This window comes from Protopterus annectens, chromosome 10.part0 (genome assembly GCF_019279795.1).
Source record: "Protopterus annectens isolate FY-2018-M chromosome 10.part0, PAN1.0, whole genome shotgun sequence".
NCBI classification, from domain to species: Eukaryota; Metazoa; Chordata; order Ceratodontiformes; family Protopteridae; genus Protopterus; species Protopterus annectens.
Genome location: NC_056744.1, coordinates 224,474,630 through 224,487,816, shown reverse-complemented (window position 1 = coordinate 224,487,816; position 13,187 = coordinate 224,474,630). Strand labels below are relative to the sequence as shown.

General features: G+C 38.6%; 1 protein-coding gene across 2 annotated transcripts in view; it reads right to left on the bottom strand.

The window, feature by feature from the left end:
* The window catches only part of SLC39A11 (solute carrier family 39 member 11), a 4,193,139-nt gene that overhangs the window by 72,534 nt on the left and 4,107,418 nt on the right, over positions 1-13,187 (bottom strand). For both annotated transcript variants that reach the window (XM_044085146.1, XM_044085147.1), the window contains exon 8: positions 5,746-5,844. In XM_044085146.1, coding sequence (XP_043941081.1) covers positions 5,746-5,844 — 99 coding nt within the window. The remainder of the gene's footprint in view (positions 1-5,745; positions 5,845-13,187) is intronic.

The window sequence follows — 13,187 nt, the reverse complement described above, 5'->3', positions numbered from 1 at the left end:
GCATGAACTACAGAACAAACTAACCCCCACCTAAACACGCTGTTCAACCTCAGCCTCTCCACAGGCTATGTACCCATAGAAAGGCGCACAGCAACGGTTATTCCTCTCCACAAAGGAGGGGCCACAACTGACCCTGGTAACTATCGCCCCATATGCCTGACTACCCTGGTCTGCAAGGCTATGGAGCACATCATCATGGAACTCATTAACAAAGACATTGGGAACCTCCAAACACTTGACCCGACCCAGTTCGGCTTTGTTAAGGGCAAATCATGCCTACTAAACCTGGATGACTTCTTCGAGACAGTCACCAAGGCCATAGACGAGGGAAAGGTGGTTCACACAGCCTACATTGACCTCGCCAAGGCTTTCAACACCATTCCCCACTTGGGTATTACAGAAAAACACACCAGCCTGAACATAAACCCCTACGTCACGAGATGGGTTGCCAACTGGCTTACAGACAGAACTCAAATGGTAAGAATAGCGGGCTCCAGATCTGACTCTAAACCAGTCAAAAGTGGTGTCCAGCAAGGCTCGGTCCTGGGACCCCTACTGTTCGGCATATACTTCTCAGAAGTACAGGCAAACACAGGAGGACTATGGCTAACCAAGTTTGCCAATGACTGCAAATTGGGAGCCATAATTGACTCTCCGGCGGACACGGACATCCTCCAAAAGGGCCTTACTGAGACGGACACCTGGTGTCAAAGTCATGGCTTCAAGATAAATGCCAAAAAATGCATAGTCATCCCGTTTGGGAAAAACAAAACACCCACAAATTACCACATAGGTGGCAGCCCCCTTAATACAGAAGAGGTAATAAGAGATCTGGGGACCCAGGTAGATAATAATATCTCATTTGACAATCATATTGCCAAAGTAGTTAGGAAATCCTTCTATGTGGCCCATCTAATTACTAAAGGGTTCGCATCTAGAAATAAAGAGGTTATAGTGCCCCTCTACTCGTCACTCATTAGACCCATCATAGAGTCTAATGCCCCATTTGGGATGTACCTCACAAGACACTTCCAACAGCTGGAAAGACCAAAAAAGTACCTCACCAAGAGGATTACTGGTCTCAAACAATTGTCCTATGCAGCCCGACTGAAAAAACTCCGGCTGTACTCAGTGGCATATTGCTTACTCAGAGGTGATCTCTGCCTGACTTACAAAGCCATGTCCAACTCAGAATTGATGGACATGCTCCACCTAAAGAAATCCAAGTCACTGCGGGCCACGCACTCTAGTGAGCTACACCTCGCCACAACAATTAACAGAACATGCTGGAGGGATAGATTCCTGTCACAGAGACTCCCCATGCTTTGGAACAAAATTCTAAATTACATCAGGGCAGAGACCCTCACTAACACTTCAAGAGAAACCTTGACGAGTGGATGGGTAACAGAAAACATACCCCTGGGATGAATTCATTGGCTCTGCTTGACAAAGGATCAGTTAATCAATGGGGCGGCGAAAGCCGACACACTCTGGCTAGGCTTACAAATGCCCTCGGGCAGATAGCCTAGTATGTACTACCTATGAACCTATGAAAGCAGTTATACAGTTTGGTTTATAGACTTCCATTCTATATCATAATTTTATTTTTTCCATTACTTCAGCAAAAACTAAACCATAATGCCTTTTATTATTGCTTTGTGTGGTATAGTGCATGCTTTTAAATAAACTACATCAGCTAGAAAACCCTTAAGTACAGCATCATTAATACTGGTATAAAATGAGTGAGGTTATACACGCATGATCTTGAGTTAAACAATCCATGCACTCTGATGTCAAGTTTTTATATGGCTGACTGATGGAATAATTCATAAAAGTTCACATTCAAAACATTTACTATTGACTGAAGTAGGATTTGCTGGATGAAACTTTGAAAGTTGATGCTAATCTCCTCCTTTATGGACTGGTATATTAAATGCATGCTTCCAATGGTTCCCTATTATGAAAGCGAAAGTCCGTTTAAGAGAAACCGTAAACGTCAACACGTATTGCACAAACCGGTATTACGTCCAAAACAGCGAATTTGGAAATGTCGAATTATCATGGTTGGCCCATCTGTGGTATAGCTCCATAAGGTAAGTGTGTGATAGTCACGGACCTTAGGGTTAGGGTACGGGTTAAGGTAAGTGCATAGATAGTTAATGTATGTAAGATTTAGTGTAGGGTTAGTAGGGTTTTGGTAAATGTATGTAAGTGGATTATTTATTTTGTTTGTTTATATTTTCGTAGGGGAAGTGTGTGGTTGTTACGGACCTTAGGGTTAGGGAAGGGTTTAAGGACAGTGCATAGATAGTTGTGTATGTGGGGTTTAGTGTAGGGTTAGAGGTAGGGTTTTGGTGCTTTACTTTAGGGTTAGAAGTAGGGTTTGGTTAGTGTATGTATGTGGTTTATTTATTTTGTTTGGGTAGGTAGTATGTAGCGGGTGGTGGGGTTGGCCGACATTGACAGTTTGAGATTTAAAATTTCGCGGTTTAGTGCATTCGGTATTCTCACGGTTTGTACAATTCATGTCAGTGTTTTGGTATTCACTCAAAAGGAGTTTCTCTGGTAATATAGACCCCTTCCAATAGATGTATATAACCCTGTTTCAGGGAACTCTGAAACAGATAGGCCAAAACTGGCAGTAATTCATTGGTCAATTTGGTGATAAAAATTCCAGGAATATGACCAGGACCTCTTCTAGAGTTTGGTCTGTGCCTTACAACAGCATCCTTTACATAGTCTTCTGTGAACAGAAAATCACATTTAGCAACAACCCAGTTCTTATATTTGATTGAGTGTGGCTTTGGTGGAGAAGAGGAAAAAAATATTACTAAAGATGTTTGCCAGGTTAATGCTAGATGCTATATGTAATGTTTTGTAAGACTAAGTCATCTTAGGGACCTTCTTACACATTGAAAAATGTTAGTTTTATTTCCAGCCACATTGGACTTGATGTAAATTTTATTATGCCTATTTGCCTGACTATATGTATTAGAGTACAGCACTAATCAGTTTTTGTTTTATTTCTGTCCAGTATAATTTACAGAGATTCCAGATGTGTTTCTCCTGTTATGTAGTTCCTGTATTTTCTTTTCCATGTACAAGGAGTACATTTTTGGCCTTTGATTTAACTTTGAATACATACATATCTAACAATAAATTCACCAAAATAACTCCCAGCAATGATTTATAGACTTCCAGTCTATATCATGATTTTATTCTTTCCTTTACTTCAGCAAAAACTAAATCATAATGCCTTTGATAATTTTTTTCTGCAAAATTGTTCACCACAGACTTTTTCTGCAGAATTGTTCATCACTTTTCCTAGCCAGGATATTTAAGACAATATTACAGTATGACAAACCAACACACGAGCACAGCTGAACAGATGAAAGTGTCATGGAGGAAACCGTCAAGACAATATTAAGAGTGTATGGACGTTTACATATTGCTTGTAGTCATCTTGAAAAGTAACTTCTAATTGATCCCTGGAATAGTTATTTATAGTTATCTGGTCTTTTCTGTTAAATTAAGGTTTAGCCTACACTAGAAGCCAACTAATATTAATATTAATTCCCAAAATGCCTGCCTCAAAGCAAATAAAATTTAAAGATGATGCAATATTATTACTGACCAAGGGAGGCACATATCCCCCTATGTTGTTAAGTCTTGAATTGTGGAAACATGTAAAATCTGGAAATGAAGAAGTGGAAAGACTGATTTTAAAACAGCTTTCTGTTATATTTATGATGTCAATTGTTTTCATTGTTACTCCCAACCAAAGCCTACCCCATTTATGACTAGTACTTGTAGCATTTCATAAAAATATTTTAAATGCTCTCTTGGATAGTGTCAGAACCTAAGAATGGAGGACAAATGTTTTTATCCAAAAAAATGTTTAACAATTTTAATGAGTCTACCAGTGAGCAGTATATTATCCCATTGACTGAGATGGCATTTATCATAAGTAAGAATTCTTTCTTTCTGTTTTTCACAGAGATACAATCTGACTTCCTTCTCTAAAATAGTCAATCTCTAGCAATTTAACAGTTCGCATTTCTTAAATTCCAGAAAAGTATCATGGGAAGACGGTGTCAGGAAAGACTATTATAAACTCTTTATATGAGTAGTTTCCCATATTTAACAGTTAATTAAATCCATATGAATTCTGCCGATGCTGTTCAGTCATTCTTGGACAATAATGACACTGTAAGGACAAGCATTTGAGAATACTCAAATGTTTTTCTGATATTCCAAATGAGTACTCTCTAACACAAAAGCAGCAATCCTATTCAGTCTATTCTTTGAACTATATTCCACAAAGCTTCTAACAGCATCTCACAGTGAATCAGAACAGCATCCTTTTGGGTCAGTCAACTAGTTATGCACTGTCTAACGCATCCTGAGCAGATGTTATGGGGAATTCTTCATTCCTGAGGCTTTTTTCTTGGGTACTAAATGGGTTAGGATTATACAGGCTTACATCTAGTTGATTTCTTTACAGAATATGAACACTTATCCAGTAGTATATCAGTAGAGTAAGTTCAGGACTATCAGGATGAGACACTTTTGCTCTTACAATGACATCATTTACTAATAACTTCAAGAAATGTTACAGCATACCATTTAATGAGATAAGGATTTTTTTTGCAATTAAATGTACCTTTAATAACATCTCCCTCAAAGGTGTAAAAAATCATTACAGAACAAGCTGCAAGTATTGCATTTTCTTAAGTAACTTTGCAAAAGCAACTCATCCAGACAGAATGAACCAAATTTTATTTCTGCTACTCTAAATAAGACAAACAATAAGCAAATTATATTAATAAGATATACGCAACAGAATGAAAAAAACAAACTGATAATCCAACAAACAAAATGCCTTGTAAAAAATCTACAATAAATTAAAAAGACAACTGCATGCCAACCATATTCCAAGCAAAACTACAAGTTAGTTCAGATATAGTAATCTATAATATGGGGAGAGCAAATAAATAAAAAGACAGACCACTCTTCCTATAATGTTATGAAAGGCAACTTTGCAAACTACAGCTAGTGGCATTAAATGTACTCTACAGTCAGTGTCTAAAACTTAAAACTTCAATTAAAATTTTGTTTAGAGATGTGTTTGTGTACATGTACTTCCCCTCACTCTTTCTCTCAATTTTATATATATATATATATATATATATATATATATATATATATATATATATATATATATATATATATATATGGATTCACTTCAGCATATAGAATACCAAAATCTTGAAACCCAAAATATTGAGACCAAAATCTTGCAATTTCAAAACACTGAAAACTCAAAACAATGAATCTCATAATATTGAAAACTCAGAAGATACCAACACTGACTATATTCCAGCCCAAGTACATACAGAAACAATTCAAAGACAAACCATATGACTTTTCTCAAAGTATAAGCAGGATCATTGTTGAAGGGTAATGTGTTTTAGTATGTACTTGTGCTGGGATATTGTCAGTGTTGGTATCTTGTGTGTTTTCAATATTATGAGATTCAGTGTTTTGAGTTTTCAGTGTTTTGAAATTTCAAGATTTTGGGATTCTATACTCTGAAGTGAATATATATATATATATATATATATATATATATATATATATATATATATATATATATACACACACACACACACACACACACACACACACACACACACGAAACTGGAAACAGTATTTCAAGTATCTTAAGAAAAAAATGTTTCATACCAAAATGCCTTCCAGGTGGAAACTCCAGATCCCCTTAGTGGAAGGCTTACTGCTAGGCCTTCTGGAAAATTCTGAATTCCAATCCCTACTGCCAGGTTCCTGAAATAAAATACATACATTTTGAAAAGAACATTAAATCAAGCTGAATTTCTCCATTTTTATATTACTTAACTAAATGACATCAGTTAAACTAGGGAAACCACTATGCCACAAATAATGTTTCTATCCTTCATTTTATGTAATAGTTCTCATCATATTTGGCCTACCCAGTTCTTTGTCAGATCAGTACTTTTCTGAGATGACATAACATTCATTGTCTTTTATCCACTCTTCAGTATATGTCTTGTTCTTATCTGAAACAGAAATTCTTACTCTTTTATAAATTGTGAAATAGCCTAGCATTTGCCATAACAGAGTACTGAAGCAACCACTTACATTCGTAGGTTCATTGATTGATAGATTGATGCTAGGCTAACTGCCTTTGTGGGCCATTTTAAGCCTAGCTAATTACCTCATGTAAGAATCAAACCCTATACCTTATGTCTGTAAGGTAAACACCTTAATCATTATACCAACCTCCCATCATTTGACAACAATACCTCATACAGTAATAACTCAGTGACAACCACTGACTAGCAGACTTTCCTCCATGTGACTTCAGGCCACTTAGCATTCAACTAGCATTTTCATTTTGTGAATGGGGCTGAGGGGTCCTTGTCTGCATGCAACTTCTAGAAAAAGCCTGTCCAGTCTTATGCTTGCAAAACAAATGAGCCAACAGATAAGCTACAGTGCAGAGCTCTACGAAGCATTGAGTGAAAAGGATGGATGCTCCAGGTGTAAGTGGTTAGGGGGGCATAATCAGGAGGTGTCAATAAGATGTGAGAGCAGTGCCAGCAGTCATTTGAGGTTCCTAAATGAATGCTGATACTGCGTTCTGAACAGATATTTTTTATTTTGGTCCTCAACATCAGAAAGATTTCCTAAGGCAGGAGATGACCTGGCTATGGCTCTGCTGCACAAGTCAGAGTAAATGAATGATGCTAAAGGAAGCTTCACATAGAGCAGCAGATTAGTCACTGAATCTATCCACCTCAGAGTGTTTACAATGTAGGTGATGCCATTTGTCGTGAAAACATCACTAAGTAGGTTACAGCATTTTAGCTCATCTCTGAATAGGAATATCCTGCATCCAAGTCCTGAGAAATATCACTGGATAATATGCTGATTGGGATCTGACAAAGCAGTGACCCTTGCACAAGACTGACATTTACTGCATCTTCCAGAAAATGTTATCTAAGTACCGTCAAACAGTGAATCCTTCCAGTCAACCAGTGTAATATCAGCAGTGCTTCAGTCTCATCCACACCTCATTTCTCATCTCATTTAGAAACTTTCTATTGCAGAACAATTGCAAAGGCCTTCAGGACAGGGCATTTCCATTGTATTCTGCTCATATGCATCACATATCAGTCACTGAGAAAGAGATTCCATGAAGATGGCGGAACACTCTACCCATTAAGCAAATACCGCCTTGTGTTCTGAAGATGTCTAAGAATGGGATGTCACATTAATCAGCACCCTCTCATTAACACATCTGCTGATGTAGCAATGACACTAACAACTCCTTCCCTGTAAACAAAATTAATGTCCATGTCATAAGGTTTTGAGAAAGGTACCTGCTAAATACAGCATTTATTTGCTTTACCTGAGCAGTAAGCTTTAAAAAAGCAGAGTACAGATCATTAAATGGAATAATATTCATTTAGCATTGAATAACTTACAGTTAACCTCACCTTCCTGTTTTATCTTGCTGCTTCTTCTAAAGCTCCAAAAGAGATTGTAAAAGAAATACTATTTGCCTTTGTAAAACTATGGACACAAATGCTGACAGAATGAGGTGTTTGGTCCCACAATTTGTCCAGAGTACAGCTAGCCATATGCAGCTGTTAATCAACCACCCTTTTACCATCTGTCCCAGGAACATTTTATTATTGTTTTATAAGTAGACTGTACCCTAAGGTACTTTTTTGGAATGACTTGATATAGAATACAGTAGAGTAACATTACACAACAAATATGGCTAGCAAATGTATGACTTATCCGATTACAAAATTTGTATCAAATAGCTGATTTGGTGATAGCTCCAAGATCAACAATTAAGTGTCAACAAACAAAAAAAAATAAATTATTGGTATTATTTTACCTACAGAGCTATTACACATGTGAGAATAATATAATTCCTGACTCCAGCAAGCTTGGTTGACAAAATGTTATTCTTAACATTAGAAATAATTTTGTGGGGCTTCCAGGATCACAAAATGATATGTATTATGAAAAACGAGGCAGTGAACACTATTTAAACTATCTCTACCAAGAACTATGTGTTCATGTATTTGAACAGACTAATGAAAATAAAAATCAGAAAAGCCTAAGCAATAACACACTGATAACATTCAACACAACTAGTGGTTCAGTCACTGCAAGACTAGTAGATCATGCAGCTGAGCCCAGCAAAGCCTGGAATAAGCAGTGCTGGGGGAGGGGCAATAATTAATTAACTACTGCAATTCAACAAGTGCTGAGTAGCATTTGCAGGCAGCTTCCTTATTCAAGTGACTCTTCAGTGTGGATTTAAAAAGTCTGTAGGATGAACTGCTTCTAAAAACATATGGAAGGGCATTTCATATTTTGGTACCACAGATGGAAAAGATCCTAGTGCTATATATTCTCCCTACTAGTGCTGAGGACAGAGTGTGCAAGTTGAAGCACATAGGAATCGTATACAAGACTTTAACTTTAAGGAAACAGGCAATAAACAGTGCTTCTGATTAATAGCCTTCAGATTGGTCATCAATATAATATTATAAGCTTGCCAACACAGTTTGCTGTGATACACTATTATGCTGGTTTAAGAATCATGAACAGAAGTGATGTTTCCTAGCATTTAGCAAGTGGATTTAGCTGTACTGCCTTAATGCTGTAACTACTGATAGCATAAAACCACATAGGAAAAGCTGTGTAAAATTCACTGATCTTGCCTGTGCTGTAAACTACTGCTCTGACTGATAGTTGTAATTGAGTACAAAGTAATGCAGAAGCTGTGGCACTACTAATATTAATGCATGCCTTGCCTGAATGTATAATACTGTTTGCATGCTGTTATGTTAGCTATGTTCCATATAGAATCCATTCACTGGCTCTGTGTACCTTACCAGGTCCTTCCACCCCACCGGTCCTTAGCTCGAATGGTTCAATCTGTGCTGAAAAGAAATATCCTGAAAACTAAAAGAAAACATTCCTGCACTGTCATTCACTAACAAAAAGGACTGCAAGGTCTATATCTTAAGTGTAACTGTTGTGCTAATAGATGCTTAGCTGAACTGGATCTAGAGCTAGCCTAGGGTCGATAGTAAAAGATAGCTTAACAGTGTTAGACTCCTTAGTCAGGCTGCTGTAATAAGTAATAAGTAATATAATAAGCATTCTATAGCGCATACAGCCTTTATAACACGTTCCCTCTGCTTATGTCATCTCACAGTTGCTAAAGAAATAAAATGTCTGTACAAAATTCAGGTTAAAGCTTCTTTTCTCCCAACAGTCAGTGAAGCTGCCTGGCTAAGCTACAAACTTTGTTTAATACAGTGTTGAGTAAAACACAGCTCACTTTTAAAAGAATGGAGTAAAATTGAGTAAATTGTAGCTCACGTTAAAAGGAACGGAGTAAAAACACTGTAAAGTTGTATTCTTTAAGACTGCATACTCAGAGACCCTGGAAATCCTTGTAACTTGGTATAGCCCCGCTTCACTCGGGCTCTCTCCGCACCCCATCCTGGCCCCAAATCTCACCCGCCCTCACTACTGCTAAATTTAGGCCCAATAAACCACTCCCCCTCCTACAACCTATCATTGATAACCCACACCTCCATACACCACTCCTTCCTGCCAACAACCTCCTTAATTCTCCACCCACATTCCTTACCAAGTACTACTACTACTTTCAAGATGAGACCAATTATGTTCCTCTCAGTTATATTTCCTGGGCTACATCTCCTCACCATCTATGAAAACCAGCCCTATCTTGGCTTTCACCACCCCATATCTCACACCATCTTTGCTCCCACCTTGAGCGAATCAGACCATCCCCTAGCTCACTACAAGCCTATCTCTCCACTTTTAACAACCAACAACTAACTAGACCACAGACCATCTTCTGCAAAACTAGATATTATCATAAAATAATAAGTAAAGTGCTGAAACTAATAATCATGGTACAACTTACTCTGATGAGGGATGGAGACATCCACCCTAACCATGGACCCACCCTTCCCACAAGCTCCCAACCCACTACCACCTTCAACATATGGCAAAATGCAAGGTCCCCTAACTCTCTCCTGACCTGTCACCTAACATCAGGAACATTAACAACAAGGTCCATAATCTTCATGCCCTTCTAGCCACCTATTCACCTGATGTGCTATGTCTTACAGAAACCTGGCTAAAACCAGGAACTAAAAATGATGACGTTATCCCACCAAGGTCCAACATACTTAGACGAGACTGAAACACCAGGAAAGGTGGCAGAGTAGCAGTTCTGTTTAAAAACACAAGAGATGTCACTCTAGCCCCACAGCAACCCCCCTTGTTCAATAATGCAGAAGCACTAGTTAGCAAACTACAGCTTAACAAAAGTAAATCTATATTCATTGCCTGCATTTATATCCCCCCCAGGCAACACTGCAAATACCCTAGAAGACTTCCTCCAATGGCTTTCTAACACATATCCCCATGAAACTATGGTGTTAGGAGACGTTAATATTAACTGGAACAAGTGTTCCTCTGAATCTCCCACCACCCATATAAACTTTAATGGCTATACCCAACTTGTATCCTCACCCACCAGAAGAAATAAATCCAACTACAAAGGCAGTATCCTGGATTGGATTCTTATCAACAATCACCCAGACCTGTATAACATGGGTACCCTCCCAGATGATATGTGACCACTTACTCACATCATTAAGCATAAAGTAGATAACCACCACCAAGTTCTTTATAAATCTATCAGAAACAACATGAACTTTAACTCCACTGACTTTCAGAATGAAGTCAGAGCATGAAACTGGGCCATACTTAAAGAACTTCCACTAGATGATGCTGTAGACTATTTTAATTCTAAATTCCTCTCCATTCTAGATTCCCATGCTCCTATCCGCACCCTTAGAGCCAAAACTAAGACCGCCCCCGGCACTCTAAAGTAACCAAAACCACATTCATAGCAAGAAAAAAGCATGGGACAATTGGCACACCTCCAAAGACCCACTTGACCATATTAAATTCTGACCACTAAGGAATGATACAAAGAAAGCCACATTGTTAGACAAAAAAAAACTTCTATCAACACCTTCAGCAAAAACACCAGAACAAACAGCAAAAATTTTGGGCAGGCATAAACAAACTGCTCCACCCTGGACAAACCTCCACCCCCACCCCCTTAACATGTGACCTTAAAACTCCAGAGGAAACTGCTAACATCATTAACAACCTTTTTACCAAAACCATCCAATCACTAGCTAGCCAACTACCCCCCACCAGCTCCTTTCATAACTCCTCCACAACCACTACCACACTCCCTTTTGCCTTCCAACCTGTATCTACATCAACCATCTGATCTCTAATTAACAAACTAAAGCCCACTACCCTGGCAGCTGATCTCCTCCCACCAGAATATTTACAAAAAGGGGCAGATGCCATTGCATACCCTGTCTCAATCATAATAAACCGCACCTTAACTGAAGCCACTATCCCCTCTCTCTAGAAGGTTTCCCATGTCATTCCCCTTCATAAAGAAGGGAATTCTTTAGACCTTTCAAACTTCCGACCAATAGCCATAATATCACCACTGGCCAAAATTATGGAAAAGTGCATCCACAACAAATTAATGCACTATCTCACCCAAAATAAATTACTGGCCAACTCTCAGCATGGTTTTAGGCCACACCACAGCACCACATCAGCCCTCCTATCCTTCTCTAACCTCTATCAACACCAATCGAAACAATAATAAACTTACCTCAGCTCTCTTCCTAGATCTCTCTAAGGCCTTTGATATGGTCAATCACCAACTGCTTCTCCACACCCTGAAGGAACTGTCACTGAATAGTAGCTCCATTAAATGGTTCCAATCTTACCTGTCTGATAGACAATAAGCAGTTTTATGGCAGAATACCCTATCCACACATCTAACCATTACTCTAGGAGTCCCCCAAAGGCTCTATACTAGGACCACTACTCTTCTCAGTCTTTATCAATGACCTACCCACCATCACTCCCAAGGCCACCTGCATCCAATATGCGGATGACTCTACTTTAATATGTACTGCCTCTTCCTCAACTGAGCTTATAACCCTATCCCAGAATACTTTTAATGATGTAGAAAAATGGTTTGCAAACCGTCAGCTTCTATTAAACCCCAACAAAACTAAACTGCTCATCTTTTCCCCACCTGCAAATCCTCCTCACCATTCTTTACTATAAGTTCCAACAATGGCACAATCATATCCCCAGATACTCACACAAAACTCCTGGGCATCACAGTCGATAACGCACTAAAATATGATATCCATGTCAATCAAACCATCAAATCCGTCAAAAAAAACTGGGCTCCCTATACAGGATCAAACCCTTCCTCACTCCTTTTGCAAGAACCACTATCTGTCGGCCCCACCTACTATTTACCCTCCTCTATGCCTCCCCCTCTTCACTAACCTGAACCAAGCCACTCTTACCAAACTTGCTAGTTGTTACATATTGCTAAATTTGCTACCGGTGCTACCTCTAGGACCCACCATTGTATCAACCTAACTCATCTAGGATGGTTAGAATGGCCCATTCTTCTCCGATACAACCAACTTATAATAACCCACAAAATACTATATCAACCCAAAAGAACACCAGCACTAAATAAGATCATCAAACCATACAGCAACCTGAGGACACTATGCTCTGTTGACAAACTGCTGGTACAAACAACTAAGAGCATAAATGTAGCTGGGGTCTCACTATTCGCCAACTCAGTAGGCAAAACTTGGAATATGCTACCTGACGAACTTACTCACCAATCCTCCTTAACCCAGTTCAAAAAAAGCCTCAAACTACACTTCCAACAGCATTGGCAGTGTCCCTGCTTAAACCCCGACTAATCACCACCCACTGTTCCTGCAAACTCTCCCTAAACATTTCAATCTTATACTCTAATAAGTGTATGAATTCTTGATGGGACTTAGCCCATAACTCCATGTATTATTGCCTGAAATTGAAGCCGCATGATTTTGATGTTGTCTACGTTTTATCCATGTTTGTCACCTTACTGAAAACTGCATATTATACTTATTTCTAAATGTTACTATTGTTCCTAATGTATTTATACTCTGCTTTCTGGA